Raw genomic sequence first — 23671 nt, forward strand, 5'->3', positions numbered from 1 at the left:
TTAAGTCAGGTACCGAAAGGCAAAAACGAAGCGACGAACTGGGCCAACGCAGAGGCGAGACAGATTGACACATGGATGAACACCAGCCAGAAAGCCACGAAAGAACAGAGAAAGTGCAAAAGCTCGTCTTCTTATTCACAGCGAAGCTTCAAGCAGGCTGTGGTCCGCGGCCTGACTAGCTTCCTCATCAATCTCACCCTGGCGTAGTGCCCGCACTGCCTGCTGGCTGCCTGCCAAGGCACAACCAACTCACACGTTCTATCGCCAGACTTGCTATGCAGTAAGGCACACACGAACGCGCGACTCCCCACGAACGGGCTGCAAGTATTACTGCAGCGCGACACACCCCTCAAGGCCCGAAGCGCACTGGGCGAAAGACACAACCAAGACGCGACTAACCTTGTTTTGACACCCCTACTACCCCATAGCCGAAGCATCGATGTTGCACAGCTTGCGCCTGACACATCCGGGCCAGCTGCAAAGACAACATGCGGGCCATCAAGGCTAGCCAACGGGAGACCGACAGCGTGGTGTCATAAGCTCGCAAGTGTGCCCACATGATTTTCTGCCAGTCAACATTTTGCGATAAAAAAAACTGGAAACCTGAGTGATCATGAGCAGATCCACCAATCGCGCGAGATGGTTGGGCTGAGCTGCATGGCTTTGGGGGCACAAACGAGCCAATACGGCGGAGTTGCGGACAACCACCAGCAAGTACCGCGCAGAAAGTCCATCGTAAACACACCCACACGGGGTGCGGCCCGTCTCTCTGGTTCCGTGGTGTGCGGATACCATGGGTGGGCAGAGTGCTCATGTGGTTAAGTACGAGTGAGACAGGTGTATATCAACCACGACGACTTCTTAGTTGCTGACCCTCTTTCGCAGGTGCGAATTTGGCCCCCAACAAGTCGATGTCGGACGGATAACACGGGCATTAGTGCTCATCATGCAGGCAGCAACACGTTTGCTCGGTTCTTGGTGTTGTTTACTGTTATCGTCACGTTCACTGCTGGTTGGATGACAAATTCCATGAACAGAATCCCGACGAAGTTAATTTGCTACCTCAACGGGTGACGCGATGCCGGCCTCATCGCTACCAATTTCCAGGTGTCGTCACGTCCTTGATCGTGCTCGATCGATCCCCTGCACCCGCGAACCCAAGGCGTCATTTTTTCCAAACTCCCCCGAAGAACTCCCGCCTGATATTATAAAAATGCCCCAAATAGGAAAATAAGAGTACCTGAACGAAATTACATCGTGCCATGTTGTGTTTTGCTGGTGTCGGTGGTGGTGCCAAGAAGCAGCGCTGCGCGGCGCGCGGAGAGGCCGGAAGAGTTTTTTGTCCGCGGTTCAAAATGACCAAAGAGTAACAAGAATTGCGTTCGATCATTGGGGCCAGGCGAGCGAACTTCAAACTTCTCTGACAGAGTATCATTGGCAGCATCTGTGGATCTCGAGTCAGCGCCTTGCTTCTCTCATGTGTTTCGTTTCGTCGCAGTGCGCCAACCAACGACACGAGCAGGAGAATGACTTACTTATACTTCGATCGGACTTTAGAAAGATTATGCGACGGCTCTCCCGCAAGAAAACACACAAAATACACGGTCCCCTTACTCTGCTGCTGCGCGGTTGGGTTGCGCGGCAGCCGTCGGGTTGTTGTCGACAATGATACCGACGCCGGCTCCACCCTCTCCGTTTCCGAGTTGCACCTTGGGGCCCTTGGTGAGAGCGGCCTCAGCAAAGGTGAGGGCGCGGTCGAAGCCGCTGGCCTGGCGCTTTTGTACCTTCTTGACATCACGTCCGGCCACAATGCCGGTTCCTGGGGCTCCGGCGGCGGCAGCTGCAGCGGCTGCTGCACCCTCTCCGCCAGCGGCGCCCTCCTTCTTTCCACCGCCAGTTCCCTTGCCAGTTGTTCCCTTGCCCCCGCCGGCAGCGCCGCCTTCAGCTCCTCCAGAGAATGTGAGCGCACCATCACCGACCACCAAGGCAGGCGAGTAGGCACCAAGGTTGATGTTCAATGGGGCGGGGGCGGCGTTGACTCCCATGGCAAGAAGAGCCAGGGTCATGAGGGCGTTGGTGATCTGCATGTTGGCGGGAGGATTGGAAGGATTCGGATAACAAGAGGTATATAGTTGATTTGTCGGCGCAGCCGTTGGTATCTTTCTTTCCCCAAGAGGATTACTAAGGTAGTATTGAATGAAAAAGGTTTTCCGTCAAGGAGATTGAGAAACGAACAGCACAGCTGAGATAGAGGAAAAGAGAAGAAAGCAGGCAAAAGCACACGCGTCAACGAGTGGCAAGGCAGCGGGAGGGAGAGCGTAATGAATGAAATCTCCACGACATGCCAAGAGGTGGTTCAAATACTAGACATGAACGGAGTCAGGTTCGTGGAGTCGCATCGAGAGAGTGTGATGGATGTCGGGAGGAGAGAAAAGTTGACAGGCCTGCTCGTCCAGAGCTGCGACGGCATCATGCGTGTCAAGACCTGCGGGTGCCAAGACCAAGCGGCTCTTGCAAAAATAGAAGCTCTGTGCAGGGTGCCTGATGAGAAGAGATGATAGGTCCAGGGCGATCTTAGCATCTGGCACCCGGGCTCAGAGTAAATGGGGGCAAAAGAGCCGCGTCTTGCCAGGGACCAATGTGGTATTGTTGGTAGGCATGTTGCGACGGGGAAGAGTGTCTGAGCGGAGGTGAAACAACCCAAGTCCCAAGACTGCCAGCGACGGGGGCACCCCGAAACCATACCAACTCTTGGCAAAAGATCTCGAGGTGCTCATTGCTCACCGAGGTTCAGCTCTTCAGGTGGTTTACTGCAAAACCTCTCTCTGATGGCTTCCGTTTCTGGTGAGTTGTAAAGATAGATGAAGCCGCGACGTTTTGAAATGTGGGCACGCGGGGGTCCAACTAGGGACGAGATCTGCGACCCTGTCACATATCAACGGCTGCACCGCCGTTTTGGCTATTGAATGTCCGGAGGCAGATTCCTGGTGAATTGTATTTTCCGGGAAGCAATATCGCTCGTGAGACTTGGCCAAGCCTTTCCTGAAGCCAAGAGCGTTTCCCAAGAGATGGCCCGGTGCATCGATCGGATTACCAAGGCCACTCCAAGACTTCCAAGAGATCTCTCTCGCGCCCACTGCTACAGTGAATGAGGTTTTCGCCTGTCATTTAGATTGATAGAGTACGAGGGTATGCTTTCTCCCTCCCGAAAGTTGTTTCCCTGGCGCTGTTAACAGGAAGGATTGATTGGCCCGAGATGTTTCTGCGCGGCCGCTATGGAAACCTACTCGTACACCGACCCGGGCCGACGGAGTCAGCGAACGCACATGCTGAGCCGGGTTGGTTCTTCGGAGCAGAGACTGGCAGCGCCGATCCGACATGACACGGATCAGGACGAAAGAGTAGAATGTTCCGCTATGTGCAAAGGAGGGATTTGAAGCAAACGAGCAAGCTAGCTGCCCTTGTCATACGTGACACTCTAGAGTGTGCATTGACTGAGCGCTAACAAGGGACAATGTCGCTGATCCTGTCTGGACAATTGCCCCGGAGTGCTATCGGGGCCATCCCCTGTCTGTCCTTGTAACGGGCGGGCTACCGACGGCAGAAACACATTTTGAAGTGGAACCCCAGTGCCGCGATCTGAAACCCCCGAATGAAAACACCATTTACAGGCAGCTTCCAGGTTTTTCAGAGCTCAAGCTGACTAAGTCGTTCTTTGTATGCAGCCAATGGCCTGCTCTGATTAGGGGTAAGAGTCGTGCAACTATGCAATATGGCTGGCATGTTGTGTGCAGCTTAGTGAGCACGACGTCAACTGATGCAGTGTAAGACGCCTGCAGAAAGGACTCAGAACAAGTTCCAGAAGAGCCTCAAGATTCAGCAAAAATGTTCACATGCGCTCTTCATGTCAAACGGGGTTGCTTGGTCTGATAATTCATCAACTTTAAACGTAATTGTCTATGCTAAAATTCATGGTTATCTCGCGGATGTTGCGCTGCCCACATCTCCGTCGGTCTGGGTGCTGCATTCACCTGAACCACAACACCTCCCTGGACGGTTGTCATCTTGAGTAGCCCGGTCTAGGTGGGACGCAATCACCTATGGCGACGCCTTGATAATCAATCAGAGTGGCGAACTTGGGCAATCTCCCCTTTAACCCCAGGCCGCCCGTCAGCTTCCAGACTCCGATGCGTCTGGCCAGGCTGGGCATCCACAGTTGAGCTAACGTTTCACTTGAACCAGCTGCCGAGAAGAGAAAAAATAGCTGCAACCAGTTTCAAGACTGATGTTCGGACCTCCTACAACCCGGGACAATGGGCATGCCTATCAGGTGCTCCTCATCGCACGTGCTGGCATGGCGACACCAAGCAAGGCATCAACGCCAATTGCCAATGTCATTGGCATGTTCATCCAACGTCCAGGTCGATTACAAGTTCTCCATGCCATTGATAATACACTAACCTCACAGTTGCAATGATGACGTCTTAGCGATAACCTGAGGAATTATGTCTTTCGTGTCCATTAAGCACGTAGACAGCTGGTGCACTTTCTGCACAAAAAGCAATGGTATTGATCAATCTGTTCTGCCGGTCCCAAGTCTATGATGAATTACACGAAAGAAACCCCTGGTCTCGTCTTCCCTCTGCCTTTCTCGTTGCTTTGCCGCACCATACAAGATCTACCAACCTCCTACACCTCCCTCTTGCGGTCAGGAATGATAGCCTTGGCACTCTGTGGAGGGCTAAACTTTTGAGGCTGTAGGTTCGTGTACTTCCGGTAAACCTCAGGATCCCTCACCACATCGGCCAAAACATCAAGAAACTTCTGCAACTCCGGCACCTCGACATAATTGCTGCAGTCTCTCTCATCCTGTCGCGCCGCATCCACCGCTGGAGTCCATTTCACCATCGCCTGCTGGTCATTGACAATCTCGCGGACAAGCTTTCTGCTCAGCCTCTCGATACGCTTGATCCGACAGATTTTGCAGCAGCTCGGATTCGCACCGCCCTCGGGTATCGTGAGAGGGACCTTTCTCATTTCGTCCATGTTCCTAGGCATCGGATGCCCAACCCTTCCCGGAGCCAGACAGCTCTGGCCACAATTCTGGTACTTTCCAAGAGGCTCCTTGCAAATGGGACACTGTGGCTTGCGTCCGTTTGGATTGCTGCGGCGGCCGTCGACGTTGGCGCAGATACGGATGCAACACTCCATGCACAACATATGCCCACAGTGCAAGATCTTGGCCAGGTTCCGGCTGGTGCTCTCAACAGCCCTCATTGACGTCGCGCAGACGGGGCAGACCACTGTGAAGTTGTCGAGTGCCGCGTCTGAGGTGAGGTTCTGTCGGAGTTCTGGCCAGAACACGTTCCCCTCGGGACCGGCATTTACCGTCGAGGCGGATTCCCGCCTTGCTGGACTCCTTGAACCCATTCCGCTAGATGGCCGTACGGTCCCGCTAGAGATGATTTAGCCTGATCCTGCAAAGTAGATATTGGACATACCTGTAGAAGATGACTGACGACTGTTGCCCGACGCAACAGAACCGGATCGACTGTGTGAAGATCGCCTAGAACTACCAGATCTGTGAGAACTTGAAGAACGTCCAGATGCGACGGACCCCCCGGCCGTAGAACCCCCAGCAACGGACCCAGCGACGGAACCCCTGGGACGGGATCCGGCCATTGAGATTGAATCATCTTCAATGACGGTCCGTCCACCATCCCAGAGCGAGCCTGCAATGGACTCGGGCCCCCGGAGCATAGAGGGTGCGATCGATGGTGCTACGGATCCAGCAACAGAGCCCGCGACGGAGCCTCGACGTGATCCGGACCTGGAGCCTCCGGACCTGGAAGGTGAATACCGGACTGTAGAAGGAGCGACGGAGCTGGAACCTGTGATGGACCCATATTGTGATCCAGCCATAGACCCATACTGCGATCCGGCGATAGACCCATATTGTGATTCGGCGGCAGGCCCATACTGTGATGCAGTGCCGGAACTATAATACGGCGGCGTGGCAGTAGGGACTCGATCACGGGGATATCCGTCTCGGTCGAGGTGCTTTACCTCGAAAGGAGGCACTCCAGGAACCCCTGGATGCATATAGGTACCACCTCTACTTGGCTGTGACATCATGTACGCATCGTAAGCGCGTTCCTCCTCAGTACTACTTTGATCGCTACAGACAGTCATGGTACTCGGGCCGTTGACGTAGATAACATCTGATCGACTAGAAGTTGTCGACTGGGGACCCTGAGTAGCCCCGCTGGAAGATTGGGCGTGTTCGAGATTGAGGGCGCCGAGCGCGGCAGCGAACTGGTCAATGGACAATCCAGCGATGGATTGAGACGATCCAGGGCGAGAGCTTGAGCCGCTGTGTCCGCTGTATCCGGAGTATCCTGTCATGCCGGATGCAACTGAGGTGGGCGCTCGGTGAGAGTGAGATGAGCTTGGGCGTTGGGTGCTTGCCGAGCTGTAATGAGAGCCAACGCCAGACGCAACGGATGGTGCCCGCTGAGTGCTGGCTGAGCTGTAATAAGAACCAATACCAGATTCCACCGACGGTGCTCGGTTAGAATGAGAAGAGCTTGGGCGTTGAATGGTGACTGAGCTGTAGTGAGAGCCAACACCAGAGGCTACCGAAGGTGCTCGATTAGAGTGAGACGAGCTCGGCCGTAGGGTGCTCGCAGAGCTGTAATGAGAGCCAGCACCAGATGCAACGGATGGTGCACCTGACGCTGAGCTGTAATGCGAGCTGTACGCAGACGCGACAGATGGTGCCCGATTCGAGTGTGCAGAGCTGGGCCTTTGAGTGCTGGCCGAGCTATACTGAGAGCCATGGCCAGATGCTACCGACGGTGCTCGATTCGAGTGAGATGAGCCTGGGCGTTGCGTGCTTGTTGAGCTGTAATGAGAGCTGTGACCAGATGCAATTGATGGCGCTCTTGACGTCGAGCTGTAATGCGAGCTGTATCCGGATACGACTGAGGGGGCCCCGGTGGCAGACGGAGAGTATCCGCGATGATGAGATCCATGGCCAGATGCAACGGACGGTGCTCCTGATGTCGAGCTGTAATGAGAGCTGTATCCTGATGCAACAGATGCCGGGGCCGGAACCCGTCGAGAACCGCTGCTGTAATGAGAGCTGGAGGCCGATGCGACCGAAGCAGGTGGCGGAACAGACCGAGGAGGGTTCGAAGGAGTAGCTCCGGGGTTTCCCGGCAGGGGTTTCCAACCCGGAGGAAAGACACCTCCCGGGCAGAGGTGTTGATATTTCAGTGCAGTAGCCTCCGGCAAGGGTCGCGGGTCTTGGGGGCAGCCGGGATACCATCCAGGGGGTTGGGAAGCCATAGTGAGAAGGGGAACTTACTGTGATTTGGTTGTGAAGGTCGAGTTGAATTGTGGTTTGATACTCTTGTTGTGTCTTGAGTCGGCGAATTCGATGTTTTGTAGTTGAGTGACGGGTTGTTGACTGAAGTCTCAGCCTAGAATTGCGTTGCTTTAATATTCTCTCGGAGTCGAGAAGACTCACCTTTGTGCCATCAGCTGCCTCGATAAATCTGACTCCCTTCATTTTCCATTACACTTGAGTTCTTTGTTGTTACTGGCATTCTCGCCTTCTTTTGACTGAAATCATAATCTTCAATGCAATGTATCCAGGTTACGGTCCACAATAGAACATATTGTCCTTGAATAGAAATTGCCCGACCGAAGCCAGGGGGCATCTATCATAATTGCACACAAACCCATCTTCCGGAAAGAGTCCCATTCCTTTCCCCAGGCTGCTTACCTCTACCTCGTTTATTCCTTTCAGCCTCGGATAACAGAAGACACGCAATGAAACTCCCTTGGTACCGGGCCGCGAGTCTTTGAGATTGGAAGTTAAAGTGGCCTCACAAGTCCGGAAGCCTCCAGGGCTCCTCAAAGCATCTACACCCACTTGATTCTCATCTCACAAAGTACTCCAAGCTGTTGACTACTACCTACCAGGCACATCTTTTTTGGGAATACATCGTGGGTTCCAGAGACCCATCATGATGCTGTTTTTCGGGGCGGTCCCCCAGTTTGCCAAGGGTTGGGGCGAGAACAGGCGGGTCGTGCCACCAAATCTTGGAAGGCCGTTCCAAGACATTGGCGCACACTCGCCAGAGTTTTGTTTTTTCAGACACACACCAAAACAATGGAAAATCGGATGCCAAATCCCTTGGCCGTACCACAAAACCCCAGCTTTCAGGTTTCCTAAGCAAGAAATCGGCTAAGGCACGGCGAAGCGTCTGGGCAAACAGACAGCCATGCTCTACTAATAATCTTCGCCCGGAGCCGAAGTACAAAGGTGCATTCCCCAACTGTGGAACCCGCCCAGGCGCCGGCGCGGTGGACTTTTAGCGGGAATTATGTTATGAAAACTCAAAACCCAGCACAGGTGCCGTCATCGAGTTCCCGTTTCAGTTCAGCCCTATGGCGGAATACAGTCCATTGACGTCAATATGGAATTCCGAAGGGCCGGCTTCGCTCTTGGACGACTCATTTATGGTCACTTGGCTCTTGGGGTTTTCGCATGGCAACGCGTCACTAAAGAGGAATGCAGATCATCTTGGAGGGAGCTCGAGTTTTTAAGTAATGGGACTCACCTGTGCCTGTCAATCGACAGCGCTCCCCCGCAACTTTCTTCTGCTGCCACCCTACCAAACCTCACAATCAGGTCACCTTCAGTAATTGAGTCCTTGTTCGCCCTACGTTAGTGCAAACAAAGAAAACCTCCGATTGCGTCCAGCAATACCCAATATGCCACAGGTTCAGAAGTACCCTGGCCCCGACGCACCTATTGTGCGAATGATTGTCTTGGAAACAGACACCCCGCATCCGGACACCCATGCAACCAAAGGCAGCTTCGGCGACATTTTGCATAGTCACTTCCAGAATGCCGGAGCCGACCACGACCCTCCACTCGGCGTTGACACCGATCAGAGATTCGTGGTGGAAGAAAAGGGGGGCAAAGTCCCTGCATTCGAGGAGTTCGAGGACTATCAAGGAGTCTTGATCACCGGAAGCATGTATGATGCACACGGAGATAACCCCTGGATTCTGAAGTTGCTTGACGTCCTGAAAGGTGTGTATCCCGCAAAGCCAGGAGTCTCAATGAACAACCACTGATTGTGACACGCAGAACTATGGCAACGGAGACCTGACCTGCATCTGAGCGGTGTCTGCTTTGGTCACCAGCTGCTCAATCGCATGCTTGGCGCTGAGGTTGCGCCAGCGCCGTCTCGCGACTGGGAGCTCGGCCACTCAAGGATCGACCTTTCACCGGTCGGAAAGCTCCTCTTCCGTACTGACGACGACAACGTGTACCTCCATCAAATGCACCAGGATCAAGTTGTGGCGCCGCCATCTCCAGAGTCTTCCAAAGGATTGCTGAAGCCCGGCACAAAGGTGGATATTTGGGGGCATAGCAGCCACACCAAGGTGCAAGGTATTTACATCCAAGGGCGGCTATTTACAACGCAAGCACACTTGGCTTTCGATGAAGACATGGTCAAGAGGCAGATCCAGATGAGAGTCGAGAGCGGCGGTATTCAGGACTTGGAGCATGCAGACCGAGCTGCGGAAACGGCTCATCTGGAACATGACGGAGACTTGGTTGCTGCTGCGATATTGAGATTCTTCCATGGTGATGATGATAGCATTGAATAAATCCTGAAATCATAACTCATAACATTCCTTCAAGCTTGTTAATAACCTATTTCCCATGAGACCTCTCATTCTTCTCGCACTAATTATCGTCGTCGCTATCATTGTTATTATTGCTACTTGAATACTTATCCTCATCGACATCCTCATCGTCGTCGTTACTGTTATCAATACTGTTATCGTTATTGTCGTTTTCGTTGTTGTCATTACTACTACTGTTAGTACTTGTATTTCCGTTTCAATTGCAGTGATTAGCCATAGCTGCACATACGCAGGATGAAGCGGTCTCTTTCCTATCGGCTCACGTTGGTAATTAACACCGTGCTATATAACAAAAGGGAACGAAGAGACGACGCATGCCCCAGTAAAAGCAGTCGTCTCGACGCCAACTAGTATGCGAATCCAGAACCCTCTGTCTACCAAGCGAATGCCAAGGTCCCACGTTTTGTGCCCTTGCACTTCAGTCTCTGTCAGGCGAAGCCTGAGTTCTCGACGACGATCGGTCATGTGAATGTATTTGTCTACGCAGTGTGTCTCAGGAGCCACTACGGTCCTCAGTGCCTTCGTGATGGCACCCGAGTCGTTTTGCAGTTCCGAAGGTTGTAGCCTGACCGCATCGAACTTAAGATCTCTCTCCTTGAAGACCCAGAATGTGACTAAGACGATGTCACCCTCAGATCTCCCTTTCAGCAACAAAGTCCACCGCCGGTGTCTCTGCAGTTGAAGAAAAAGCGCCGAGTTGAGTGCCCGTCCCTCGCGGTACTCGTGTTGGTAGCTGTAGCATCTCAACGGACCCCCCTCTTCCTCGGCCGTGAAGATGCCAGCGAGGTAGTATCCTATCGGAGTCGTGTTTCGCCGAGGATTGAGACTTGTAGCACCAACATGCAGTGTTTCTATGTCGCTGAGCCCTGGAGGTCGAGCGCCCCATGGGTTGTCATAATATCCGATTCTTAGGTCTGATGATGTGCGAATACCGCAGATCGCCATGCGTCGGCCATCTGGGATCGTTATATCTGCAAGTTTTGATGGCCGTGCTCGGGCATATCTGTTGCCATCCTGAAGGTCCAAGTAAATTCCCACCACGCGTTGCGGGTCGCCGCCTACACTGCAGTTTAAGGGAAGAATTATTGACGACGCGTTCGATCGGAAGAGCAATATGTCCAGAATGCTTCGCCGCCCAAGGGCTTTCGTCTTGGACGTGAAGTGAATCCCTCGTTTTGACACGCCCACCGGGCTTCGCGGCCATATTTGGACAATGTTATCGTTGTGTGGATTGGGCCAGTCTCTGAAGTTGGAAAACTCATCCGGGGACTGCGCCAAAAGGCCACGAAGAGGTTCATCGGGTCCAGAGGGTGACGTTGCGCGCCACGCAAAGAGTGTGTGATCGTCAGATTGTTGCAAAATCTGCTCTTGCAAACGCGCGAATGCGTCCGTTCCTTCTCCGTATAGCAGAGGCATATTCACGTCGAAAATACCAAGAAGTGAGTAGGCGATATCCTCAACTCGGGTCGTTTTTCTTCCTGCCGCCCAACTCATCCGTCGACCGAGGCTCGCTCTTTGGGGCGATCCCCCTCTAAGAACGAACCCATCAATGCCAGTGATTCTCTCTAGATCACTGACTATGGAGCTCTTTTCGGCAAGCCTTTGCCACTTGGCGTTGTAAAACTCAACTTGTCTCGGCGCGATGAGCTCTTGCAGCGTCCATCCCCTATTGAACCATCGGCTGCTCGCAAATGGACCCAAAGATACCTCATTGCGACTTAGATTATCCTCATTGACATCCTCTAAGTGAGCATAACACACTGCAGAGTCTTGATACCACCGATACATAGAGTTGATGGCTTCGCCTAGTTCGGCGCTGCTGGTCTTGTCGATACAGCATGAATCTACCCATGCGTATTCGAGACCGTCGCGATTGGCCTGTCGACATGTAGCTTCAATTTTGTGGAAAGCCTGCTTTGACTGGAGTTCGACACCTCCAGATTGAAGATCCTGCAGTGTGATCTCGTTTGCGCCCCATGTGTGCGACAATATCGCGTAATTGGGAATGCGCCCGATGAACTCCTTGAGTTGCATCGTGGGAGTGTGAATGAGACGCATCATTTTGTTGCTCGGGTGCGCAGCGAGTCGCGTACTTGACTGCAGCAAACAGTTTGGTTTAAGTTCATGGTGAGTTCACCCATAGCAAAGACACTGGGCGTCCTGTAAGATGTCGTCAAAGAAGTTCTTGCGATTGTTGCTTTCGGTAACGGATGATCAGCTCGACAAGGGCTGGTCAGCTCATCATCAGAATAGGACTAGGGTCAGACAGGCCTATGCGAGCCAATCAAACAGCCCAATCAACGCCAAATCGCCAAATTGATTACTTCATCCTGGGTTGTAGCCGTTATGCTTGTGTTGGAAAAGAAAATGCTGCTCTCTTCCAATTGCCCGAGGCTTTTCAAGACCATCGGTGTATTTCAATCAGTGTCTCCAAGGTAAGTCTAGAGAAATGGATGTCTTCTGTTTTACAAAGGCTGGACCGAATTCCAAACACCCCGACCAGGGCCGTGGGACCCTGATAGTCAGTGATAGCTAACTAACATGTGTTAACGAAGTTGGTGCGTGATAATGTTAGGCCCATATGACAAGATGTACATCAAAAGTGGAGATCTTGGCCTCTCTCTGTGGGAGTCCTTGAGTCGCACTCAATTTTTCATCGTCTCAACCTCATGCCCCAGGGATTGCTATCAGCGTCCGCCACCCGAAACGCCGTAATTTCGTAGCCAATGGTATAACTCGTGTTGACCATGAGCCTCCCGATCTTGGAGCTACCCACCGAGATCATCCAATTGATCTTGCATCATGCCTGTCTCTCACGTGGCCTGCAGCGAGGTGCTACGAGCGGGTCAGGGCAACCAACTGTGGCACAAAGCAAAAGCTTCGATAATGACAAATCCGTTGTCATTGTCCCCTGTTCTGCACTATATAGTTACGAGCCTACAGTGACCAACTGTAGCGGTCGTAACACGAGGGTTGCGCCTGAAACTTGTATGCAGTACGTTACCTCTCACACATCACCTTTGAACACTGTAAAATAGGTACCGTTGGCGTTCAACCCAGCTTTCTGACCTGTACCAGAGCTCTTCAAAGATCTCATCGGCGCCTCCATCATAGAGGGGCTTCTGTTGGCTCAAAAAGAGTATGGTTTCTTGTATTGGAGGCAGCTTCCAGAATCCCTAAAGGGTAGACCTCCCTTGCTATGCCATTGGAGGGTGCAGGAGAATTACGGGACAGAGAACCTATGGCACGCATATTGCGTCCAAAGAACCCGAGTTGAGACAGACCCGGGGGACCCTTTTACGCGCTTGAGACAACTGGCGGAGGACTGGTGCAAGGAGACTGGAGCCGATATCGAAAGTACTATCTCAGAACTTTGCTGGTTGACTTTATCTGAGTTCCATGGCGGAATTGCCTTCCCTTCAATGGGTACCAGAACTGAGGCATCTCAAGGATTGCTCGTTCTTGCAGTCCATTTCAACAAACAATCTCTTGTCAAGACCCTTTTACAAAACCACAAGTGGCCCTTTAAGTATCCTTTTGGCAAGACCGATCTACTGCCTTCTCCATGGCAAGTTGCCGTTGAAGCTGGGAATCTTGAGGTCGTTAAGCTATTACTTGATGCTATGACTGATGAAACAGGACTCCCTCCTCATATGTAAGTAGCGAAGACGCCTTTTATACGGGGTCGGCTGCCAATAAATGGGGCCTACGTCTATTCCTCACATTGCTAATCGAAAATTTTCGATACCCAGACGAGACCGAGCCGAGTCACCTTTAACACGGGCATTTACAGAACGTTGTGCTGTTCATGCTGCAGCACATGGCGGAAACATCGGCGCTGCCCAGGAGGTCTTGACCCAATTACGTGACTGCACCTTCATCGTCGCGCCAATGGAAACGTTGATTCCTGTGCGATACACCTCAGAAGATCACAAGTACAAATTTGCGACACAGAACTGGGAGGTCCACAAGTATGTGTGCGACTGGGTTGACGCCACTGTATCCGACTATCGCTATGTGGTTCTTCATTGCTGGCTGGGAAACGTGGAAATGGTGCGCAATCTTCTGGATGCAGGAGCCGACGTTGACGGGTCTGTCTGGGACAAGCAAGTTCCTCTGGCAGTGGCGGCGCGAGCTTGCCATGTAGAGGTGGTCGAACTTCTCCTTGAACGGGGCGCGAACCCCAGCAGTAGCGAGTACATGCTGGGCTACCCGCTGATGGCAGCTGCAGCTGGTGGGAGCTTGGCCATTGTGAGAATGCTGCTGGATCACGGGGCAATTGCCGATCTCAGGGAGTGTTCAACCTTGAAGTACGTTGTGATGAACGAACATACAGCCATGATCAAGTTGTTGTTTGAGAGATTCGCTCCGGTGGAGCCTGAGACAATAACCATGGCTTTTCAATCTGCGAGAGAGAATGGTCTAGAGAGTATGATAGACCTTTTGAGGGATCTAGAACCGAGACTCGTTTGACAGCAAAGAGGTTCACCATCCATGTTATGATGGGTAGATGGTATCTCATCTTCGCAGGAAAAGAGACATCACATCATCTCGATATAGAGCCTTCGAGACTGACCCGTACAATATTGAACCCATTTTCAGAGCGTTGGCTACACTCAAGGACGCATCCGGGCTACACATGACAAGGACATCTCGGGATAGCCCCGCTTCGCACCAGCAGGCGAGCTTCTGACCATTGATATACAGGGTATTGTTGGTACCTCTTACCTTACAGGGCTTGCCAACCTGGTCGCACAAGGGGGTATGGAAGTCGGAATGTCAGCAGATAACCCGGTAAAATGAAAGACAATCCGATGATACGCTGCTTTCTTCGTGTCAACCGCTTGCAGAGTTCTTTGGAACGCTCGAGTTCCCAGCTCAGTTACCCAAATGATGAAGTAGCCTGGCGGAATCCCCGTCCTTTGTCCAGGGCTGCTGGCCTCGAAGCCCTCTTCAGTGGCAGCGAAGCCTGCCGAAGCAGGGTTGCTCGGATATTATGTACTGCTGTCATCAGATACGTCGTCGCCCCTTGTACCAACAGTCCTCGGTTGGGACTAGAGGACAAAATTAGGTGTGGTCATTGCCAATCATAAGGCCCACCGAGATCGGTTAAGTTCCCTGGGAAAATTGCAACGGCGACATCTTAAACCAGGGCTCTCCGCCCTGTAGGATTCCGCAGACAAGTCTTTTAGACGGGGCTTCAATCAGGGATTCCAATAGATATCCTGGCCCAAGCCCAAACACGAAATCCATCCGCTTTTTCCGGCTCGAGTCCCCGGGAGACAACTTGGTAAAGGCATTGGGGAACTGGCCTCGCTTGTGTTTCTGGGCCTGACCCACGATGATTTCGGTGCACGCGATAATGAGACTCGACTCCGACTTTGCCACACTGGCGCAGCGATCGCTCCGGACGTTGTTGGCTGTGCCGTCTCTGCTAATAGTGCTAGATGCGAGTGGGCCAATGAGACGGCCAACCCGCCGGGATTCTTTTCCGGAAATGTCAAACGATGCAGTAATGCGAAGTGAAAGCTAGGATGTGCAGCAATTTTCCGGAAATGTCAAACGATGCAGTAATGCGAAGTGAAAGCTAGGATGTGCAGCAATTAGCCGGCATCGGACATGAATCAAGGAGACTGTGGCGCAACAAAAGCCGCAGAGAACATGGAGGAAAGAGGCACGCGTACGGCATTGTCGCTTAAAGAGCCGGGGTGTGGCTCATCCTTGACAAACCTTCCTCCCGTCCAAAATCAACCAAGATTTCATCATGGCTCCCAGTCTTGAGTGCTGACGTGTAAGAGAAATTTCATTGGGTTCGCGAGGAACTAGTTTCCGGGGCCATCCTTCTGGTTCTGAGAATACATGATCGTCGTGACAGTTGTCTTCTTGATGCCCTGCCTCTCAGGACCGTCCCGCAGTCCAGTTTTATGCAAGCTCTCGTCGCTGTCGTCCGCTCCACCACCCGCCATAACGGTGGTTGGTCCAACTGGCCGTGGGGCATATGTTCCCATCTCGTAGTCATCCCCTGTTCTATCCTTGCGTGGCCTCGGGGCCCTGTTTCCCTCGCCTGTACCCACAGGCCATTGAGAATTTGAGAGTGTTTGCCAATTGCTGTTCCCACTCCGCAGCGTCCCTCGACCGTAGTAAGTGTTGCCTGTCGGTGCCTTGGACCCTTTTCCGTAGATGCTTCCCAAGAAATCTTTGAACAAAGGGCGGAGTGTGGGCAAGCTGCCAGCGATGATTCCGACATTTGCTTCGATAACCGTCCACATTTGAATATTTCGTGAGTCCCACAAAGGATCGAATGACTTTCCATACGCCGTGACCACGTAGTAGACCTTTACACAGGCTGCTGCGCATGCAAACACACCGAGGCCTAGGATAATCATGAGAGACATTCGGACACGGGTGGGGACATTGAGAGTCCACAGCATTGGGGCGGGGATCGCGATGCCGAATAGAAGGTCGGTGAGAATATTGACGGAGGAGTTGGCATATGCAAGGCTTTGGATCGTTTCGATGTCCCAGCACGTCGAGTCCACGTTGAAGTCCCAGAAGATTCGGACATCAGTGCACTGAAACACGATTGTCTGCATGTAAGGGGAGCATAAGTTAGAAGGGTATTTCATACTGGTCAAAAGCATTGGGTAGTAACTTGGTTCTTACGAAAATACAGGCAATGGTGTAAGCTGTCATGAAAATCATGATGCCAATGATTATCCTCTTGTAGAGCTTCCTCGATGCAATGCGGAGTAAGGAAGAACCAACAGCGAGCTTGACAAGACACAGAGCTGATAGAAAAAGCGGCTGCGAGACGAAAGACATCTTCATCGCGATCGGATAGTCAATCGCAAGGTCAACATCTCCGGTGTGACGACCGACTCCATGGCGAACCTGTGTGATGAGGACGCCTTCACCAGCTACGGCAATAGCCATCGCAAATGTCATGAACCCATCCTGTATGTATGTATAGTGTCAGCGATATGATGTTGAAAAGGGATAGGAAGAGGGGCCAACAGACATCAAGACCAAAGCTGTGAATCATACCAAGACGCACATACATACGTGTCCCCACCGTAAGAAGAGCCACACATGTCACTGTCAGCGTCGCTGCTAGGACTGTAGGGCCCTGGTTATCGGCAGGATTGGAAACAAATTCCATGGCTCTCATTTTGTCGAGAAACTCATCACATAAGAGAAGAAAAGATGTTTTCGCCGCAGAAATACAAAGAGTCGACGAAAGATGATAGCACTGAAGAGACCTTCAACCAAATCACATGCACCCAATACCGCCACCACAGTTAGCCTGCAGCGAGCCACATAGAGAGACCGTTGCCCACCCTTGGATCGGAGCATCACATGAAGAGCGCTTCAACCTCATGAAACTTGCTATCAGGCCATTACGTACGGCAGCGCCCAGGTTCTTGACCACCAGTTTCTAGGCGGTTTTCATCCTGTTGACGAACCAAAAAGACGCAGGGTCTGGACTGCGCTGGATGCGCCGTACCTGCCACTCTCACCATCGCAAGCCGGTTGGTGGCATTTCTCTTGGCAAAATGTGTCAAAATTCGCGATACCAGGATTATCAAGACGCAGGGGCTCTGCAGATTCCTTGATGGCATGATATTCTCTTGGTTTCTGGTTGGTCGTTGAATCAAGGTATGACTAGATCCTGGGGTTCTTTTATGCTTCGTGTCCCGCGTTAACATAGCCGAGCATCGGACACACCTCCCCAACGGGCAAGAGGTCATGACAAGGGAATCTATTTACCGGGTCGCCAAAGGGTCCGGACCGTGTGCCGGTCGAGTAATCCCGGCATAGGTCTGCATGACCAATTGACTACGCCGCCGCCCCTTCCGCAGCCCTGGTCTCGGAGGAGAAAGCCAAGCATCGCCAACGGTTCCCGCCTCCAACTTCCCCTGTACTGGTGGGTACGTCTTCTGCGTTTTTAGTGCTGACTTGTTGACAAGATTGGCTGTGGGATGGATCTTTCGTAAAAGCCCTGCAGATATGGAGTTCTCGTTGTTGGTTGGTGGCAAAGCTCAAGACTCGTCTTTTACCCGACATAGTCCACCGAAATTTCGCAAGGATCTCCAACGCTTTGAGAAAGTGTCCGGCATGATTGATACGCCCGACTACAGTATTCGATAAGCACGTTGGTGATGGACCGATATAGAATTTTCCCCGAAATAATAGAGATGCCAGTCTATGGGAAGTCCATATATCTGGCACCAAGCTAGTCACCCCTTCTGCAGAGAGCTTTCTCCTGCACTCAGCCAGGTTCTCTCCATCTGGGTCGTCTCGGTTTCTCATTGGCTCAGGCTTCCAATTCCTTCGTAAACATGCACCTCCTATCTCTCGGCATCTTTGCCTTACAGACGGCTTCTGTTGCTTTGGCCAACCCGTTGCCTCAAGCGGACGCAGGAGCCATTGCCGCCGCTGAAGGCGTCGAGGAACTGGCTGCTCTCGCTCAGTCTGCCTATGCGAAGTCTGAAGAGCTTCTCAACAGCGGAGAGCTACAGAAGCAAGGGAGCACTTGTACGCCCGGCAACATCAAGATCCGCAAGGAGTGGTATGTATTCACGCCATAATAGCTAGTCGGGTTGAGCTAATCTGTTTATAGGGGCGCCTTAAGCAAGCAAGAGCGACTTGACTACCTCAAGGCTGTCAAGTGTTTCACATCCAAGCCTGCAAGAACTCCTTCTGAGATTGTCCCCGGGGCTAAGACGCGATTCGATGACTTCGTCGCCACGCACATCAATCAGACCTTCTCAATTCATCTGACTGGAACCTTCCTATCGTGGCACAGGCAGTTTACATGGCTGTATGAGGAGGCTCTGAGAGAGGAGTGCGGCTACACTGGCACTCAACCGGTAAGAGGCATTTCAGAGTCTGAAGACGCGTACTGACCTTGATGACAGTATTGGGACTGGACCAAGTCTGCAATTACGGGACTCAACACTTCTCCGGTCTTCGACGGAAGTGATACGTCAATCTCCGGCGACGGAGAGTTTATCGAAGGCAAGGGTGATTTGATTCTTACCGATGGCGATGGCAATGAGGTTGTTCGCCTCCCTTCCGGAACAGGTGGTGGTTGCGTAAAGTCCGGACCGTTCAAGGACTTGTCGGTCAACCTCGGCCCCGTCGCCCTGGCGCTTCCAGGCGGAGGCAGCGAGTCAAACCCAGATGGATTTTTTGCCTACAATCCAAGGTGTCTCAAGCGTGACCTTACCACTGAGATCAACCGTCGCTTCTGCAATGCGTCGGCTGTGATCCACAATATCGTCGTCCCCAAAGACATCTCGACCTTCCAGTACGAGATGCAGGGCTTCACTGAGACATCAGTCACCATGTTGGGTATCCATGGAGGCGGACATTACAGTTTTGGCGGTACGTGATTTCCACACTTCAATCTTCGTTGTTCCCAGCTAATCGACGTTCAGGCGATCCGGCTCGCGACTTCTTCACCAGTCCGGGAGACCCAGTCTTCTACCTTCACCATGCCATGATTGACCGTGTTTGGTGGATGTGGCAGATGCTCTCCCCACACGACCGCCAGTTTACCGAGAACGCGATTTCCGGCACCAACACGTTCTTGAACACGCCTCCCAGCGCCAACACTACTTTTGAGGACATTCTGGACTATGGCTACGCATCCGACTCTCGCATCACTGTTGGAGATGCGCTTAGCACACTCTCTGGACCTTACTGTTATGTCTACCTGTGAAGACTCTGTATGAGTTGGGTCTGAACGAAGGCCAATTGCAAAATATAGAGTCGCTAGCTAATACCATCTATTATTGAACCATTTGTTTTCGAGTCGTGACGGCGAGACGAGGCCGCCAAGTAGGGCTGCCCCGGCCTCACCCGGAGCCGTTGACCATCAATGCAGATAGTCAAGTGGCTTCCGTGCCGGCGGTAGTAGGAGCACAGCAAGGCTTGATCGGTCTGGTTTACATGAAATTCGCAGCTTCACATACTCAATAAGCTACAATTAGATATGATGAGCCTCATAGTGTGTAGTTAGGAAGATCGCATTCCATCGGTTAGCGACAGGGAATGCATCCATGCGGCGGTTGCCGTGCCTGTGCCACATATTTTCCACGACAGTGGCTGACTCGCTGTAAATGGCTGCTGTGGATGGAAACTATGGAACCTTGGTTGACGAGATCAGCGCTGAAATGCGGTCTTAGGCGAAGTGCCATCTTCACGTCACTCTCCACATACACCGCAGAAGCTATTGTCCGCAGCCATGGACCCGGCATCGGCATTTGGCCTTGCTGCAAGTATCGTCCAGACGATCACATTCGCCAGCGATCTCATTTCCAAGAGTCGACAACTTCACCACTCAGCCCAGCGCGGCCTTGTCGAGAATGCGGAGCTGGCGTCCATTGCCAGAACTCTTCAATCCCACAGTCGCCGCATCACCATTCAGCTGGTCGGCGCACCTATGGGGAAAGATGATGTTGGCAAAGATCTATCTACTCTCTGCAACGTAGTACGCGATCTTTGCAGGAATCTCCTTGATACAATTGAAGCACTTCAGAAACCCGACTCCGCCACGCGATGGGATAGCTTCACGCAAGCTCTGCGAAGCGTATGGAAGGAGCAAGACATTGCCGACTTGGCGCAAAGGTTGGAGAGATATCGTCGCCAGATTGATTCAATCTTGCTTGCGAGCATGAAAGAGCAGCTCGAGACTCTGACAAAAGACACACGCGATCGCAACCAACAGATCGAGCAGAATCTCAACAAGATCCTGGCCATCGTGGAGCCGAAGAGCAGGTGGCAGGCCGAGCTGGTCCAGACGGCCCGAAGGAGCTTGGACTCAGGACCATCGGAAGGCCTTGCCTATCTTGATCTTGTCTCAGCCTCCCTATCCGCCGGCGCCAAGGAAGAGCGAGACAAGCTCATGCAACGTCGTACCCTTGAGTCTCTCAAATTCGCGGATATCCGAGACCGTTATGAGCGCATCCCTGTCGCCCACCGAAAGACGTTTGAGTGGATATTTAGCGAGCCATCGACATCGCCCCCAGAGGGAAGAAATCCTCCGTGGGACAATTTTCATGGCTGGCTGACATCGGACGAGGTCTTATACTGGGTGACTGGCAAGCCAGGCTCAGGCAAGTCGACTTTGATGAAGTTCCTGTCTGATGATGCCCGCCTCCGACCTCAGCTGGAAGGCTGGCAGAAGGGCATCCCCATTCACATTGCCAGCTTCTTCTTTTGGAACTCGGGAACAATGATGCAGATGTCTCGAGAAGGACTTCTACAGTCTCTCCTTCATCAGACTATTCGAAACTTTCCTCAAGACATTCCCAAGCTTTTCCCAGAGAGATGGGAATACCAGGAGCTGTTCGGTTACGACTCCCGCCCTTGGTCGTGGTCCGAGCTCTCTCAAGCATTCACGGAGATGCTGTCTGACAAGACCAAGGCCTTCTTCTTCATTGTAGACGGACTAGATGAGCTAGACGGAGACTGCAGTGAGATGACAAGCTACTTGTTGCGCGCGTTCTCCCAGGGACCGCACATCAAAGCGTGTGTCTCCAGCCGGCCGTGGCTGGTTTTTGAGGATAGCTTCTGGCGGAAGCCATCCCTTAAAATGGAAGATTTCACAAAGAAGGACATCACATTGTTCGCAACAGAGAAGCTTACAGAGAATACTATGTTCGCCCAACTGCAAAGGTTGGATGACAAAAGCGCTCGGGCCTTGATTGACGAAGTCTCGGGGAAAGCCTCTGGTGTCTTCTTGTGGGTTACATTGGTGGTAAAGTCTCTTTTGGAAGGATTGCGAGATGGCGATAAAATCCAGGACCTGCGATCGCGATTAGACGACCTTCCGCCCGATCTACAGTCGCTATTCAAAAAGCTCTTGGAGGACCTCGAGCCTTCATATTTTCAGCAGTCATCAAGAATCTTCCAAGCAGTTCGGGCATCCCATCTGCCAAGGGCGTCGATAGCTGTGGGAGAGTACAAGTCAATCGAGGTCAAAGGGGACAGTCACGAGGCGTGGTCGTCTCTGAGACTGCTCTCCCTTTCTTTTATCGACGAAGACCCCGAGGAGGCGCTGGGGAATGACAGTCAGGGAACAATGGGCCGCCATGAGCAGGGATATCGAGCCGAAGTAATGCGGCGACAACTACAAAGCCGCTGCAAGGGGCTTCTCGAGGTACCCACCTTCAGCACCACAGGGCCCGAGTCAAAGGTCGAGTATCTGCACCGCACAGTCAAAGACTTCCTTGAGGAGGGAGGCGGGGGCGACTTCCTGACAACAGAGGATTCCTTTGACCCGCACGTGGTTCTCTGCGCAGCTCTCATCCGGCACGCCAGGGCTATTCGCCCGACAGAAGACGACACGACAGGGATGGAATCTCTCGCAGACATTCTACGCGAGTTCACCACCCAGTGCCATTGGCTAGAGCGACAAAGCCGAGACGTTTACGTTCCGTATCTAGAAGAAATGAACAAGATAGCTGAGGCTATCTTGGGCGGCCCTGGCGGCGATAAACCTCCGCCGGACTCTTCCCAGACAGATTGGGTTTTCTCTTTTCCCCATTGGACGAGACGCGTAGATCCCTACGTTGGGCGTAAAGCCGCCCGAGTCTGGTGTCTCTTTGACTATGCTGTGGTTCGGTCTCTGACCCAATATGTTAGGCGACAGCTGTCTACAGGCTACAGCCTTAAGGACAATCCGAATCACAAGTTCTTGACGGAGTATGTGTTAGAACATGGAACTCAGGCTATGGCTGAGCTGCTGGACTTGGGCGTCATTACATCCAAGGAGATCAAGGGCAAATCGAGCGGCAACGAAAAGGACGTAGAGGTAGAGAAAGGTGAAGGCTCGACACGCGAAATGGGATCGGAAAAAAACGGTGGCGCGCAATCCTACTACAAAAAGGGAAAAGGATTGGTCCACATCTCGATTCAGGCATAGCATTCACCAGATTTCTCAGAGATTCAGCCTTCGGAGGAAGAATTAAGGCTTTGAATCAGCGGCAACATCGTATCAGTTGAGGATGTGGAAGTGAAATCTGACAGAAATTACTGCGGCCTCAGCTCAAAGCCACTGATGGGGTCCCAAGAATTAGGGCCCTCTCCAGATACCTACCTGTATGTTCTTGGAAAACGACGCCCTGAATTCAATTGATACCTTGAGTGAACTATGACAGGTACATCAAAGTCCAAGTATGCAGCGGGACTGAATAGAATGTAGGGGAAGAGCTCATCCTTGTCTAGTCCAATTTCACGTTCCATCCCTCCTTCATTCCCTAAAAAGCATCTCTTTGTCCGGCACTCGGCTGGATTTCGATCTTTAATTAAGCTTGGATCGTGTTCTTATCGTAGCAAATTGTGACACCTCATGCGTGTGGGGAGCCACGTGTATTAAGGTTGAGATAGCCTAGAACACGCTTGACTGCTTCAAGAAATCTCTCTCAAGTATGCTGAATACAAACTCAATTCCCATGATACGGATCGTTCCTCTATCACCCATGCCAAACCGCCCCGAGCACAGTTCTAATACTTCCGCCCATCTATGACATGCCGCTCTCTCATGAATTGTGTCTCGATGGCATTTCCTCAAAGGAGGGTGCCGGGACAAACAGCCGTTCGTCCCAGATACCTAGACCATGCCAATGCCTTTCGCCCGGGTAGGCAGACAGCAGACGGCCAGTGTCACTTCGGAGTGAATGGCCCCTCGAGATGACATCGCTCTAACATGATTGGCTGGGGAACAAGCCATTGAGTAACAATGCCCTTCCGAAATTCTGGGCAAGACAGCCGTTAGGATGACTGTCGCAAAAGGGATGGGTTCCGTCACCAATGCCCAGGGATCGTGAGCCTGACATCGCATTCTTGGTCACCATTTCCTCCACCCTGTCGTTCCTTTGCAGTAATGTGGGCTTGTCTTGCCTCCCCTGGACAAAAAAAGGGCGTTTGCTGG

General features: G+C 52.3%; 8 protein-coding genes across 8 annotated transcripts; 4 read left to right on the plus strand and 4 right to left on the minus strand.

Moving 5' to 3' along the window:
- Positions 1–1250: 1250 nt before the first annotated feature.
- Positions 1251–2087, minus strand: CGGC5_v006883 (uncharacterized protein; the record flags this gene model as incomplete). Its single annotated transcript, XM_066151759.1, has 3 exons — positions 1251–1444; positions 1536–1540; positions 1615–2087. The coding sequence occupies 3 exons, from the start codon at positions 2085–2087 to the stop codon at positions 1251–1253; spliced, it is 672 nt and encodes a 223-aa protein (XP_066008587.1).
- Positions 2088–4689: 2602 nt separating this feature from the next.
- On the minus strand, positions 4690–5430 carry CGGC5_v006884 (uncharacterized protein; the record flags this gene model as incomplete). Its single annotated transcript, XM_032019767.1, has 1 exon — positions 4690–5430. The coding sequence occupies one exon, from the start codon at positions 5428–5430 to the stop codon at positions 4690–4692; it is 741 nt and encodes a 246-aa protein (XP_031883122.1).
- A 3354-nt stretch (positions 5431–8784) lies between these two features.
- On the plus strand, positions 8785–9693 carry CGGC5_v006885 (putative glutamine amidotransferase-like protein; the record flags this gene model as incomplete). Its single annotated transcript, XM_032019768.1, has 2 exons — positions 8785–9109; positions 9167–9693. 2 exons carry the CDS (start codon positions 8785–8787, stop codon positions 9691–9693), a joined length of 852 nt encoding a protein of 283 aa, XP_031883124.1.
- A 79-nt stretch (positions 9694–9772) lies between these two features.
- On the minus strand, positions 9773–11793 carry CGGC5_v006886 (Vegetative incompatibility protein HET-E-1; the record flags this gene model as incomplete). The annotated part of the gene is made up of 3 exons (XM_032019769.2): positions 9773–9899; positions 9962–10014; positions 10111–11793. The coding sequence occupies 3 exons, from the start codon at positions 11791–11793 to the stop codon at positions 9773–9775; spliced, it is 1863 nt and encodes a 620-aa protein (XP_031883123.2).
- A 741-nt stretch (positions 11794–12534) lies between these two features.
- On the plus strand, positions 12535–14205 carry Ankrd17 (Ankyrin repeat domain-containing protein 17; the record flags this gene model as incomplete). The annotated part of the gene is made up of 4 exons (XM_066151760.1): positions 12535–12577; positions 12689–12727; positions 12811–13387; positions 13485–14205. 4 exons carry the CDS (start codon positions 12535–12537, stop codon positions 14203–14205), a joined length of 1380 nt encoding a protein of 459 aa, XP_066008586.1.
- A 1349-nt stretch (positions 14206–15554) lies between these two features.
- On the minus strand, positions 15555–16665 carry CGGC5_v006888 (uncharacterized protein; the record flags this gene model as incomplete). Its single annotated transcript, XM_066151761.1, has 2 exons — positions 15555–16304; positions 16396–16665. 2 exons carry the CDS (start codon positions 16663–16665, stop codon positions 15555–15557), a joined length of 1020 nt encoding a protein of 339 aa, XP_066008730.1.
- Positions 16666–18071: 1406 nt separating this feature from the next.
- On the plus strand, positions 18072–19456 carry CGGC5_v006889 (Tyrosinase-like protein orsC; the record flags this gene model as incomplete). Its single annotated transcript, XM_032019772.1, has 4 exons — positions 18072–18301; positions 18353–18602; positions 18651–19119; positions 19173–19456. The coding sequence occupies 4 exons, from the start codon at positions 18072–18074 to the stop codon at positions 19454–19456; spliced, it is 1233 nt and encodes a 410-aa protein (XP_031882963.1).
- Positions 19457–19981: 525 nt separating this feature from the next.
- CGGC5_v006890 (Vegetative incompatibility protein HET-E-1) lies at positions 19982–22663 on the plus strand (the record flags this gene model as incomplete). Its single annotated transcript, XM_032019773.2, has 1 exon — positions 19982–22663. The coding sequence occupies one exon, from the start codon at positions 19982–19984 to the stop codon at positions 22661–22663; it is 2682 nt and encodes an 893-aa protein (XP_031882964.2).
- Between the last annotated feature and the right edge of the window lie 1008 nt (positions 22664–23671).

This window comes from Colletotrichum fructicola (assembly GCF_000319635.2).
Source record: "Colletotrichum fructicola Nara gc5 chromosome Unknown KSG_Nara_v1_contig04, whole genome shotgun sequence".
Classification (NCBI taxonomy): Eukaryota; Fungi; Ascomycota; class Sordariomycetes; order Glomerellales; family Glomerellaceae; genus Colletotrichum; species Colletotrichum fructicola.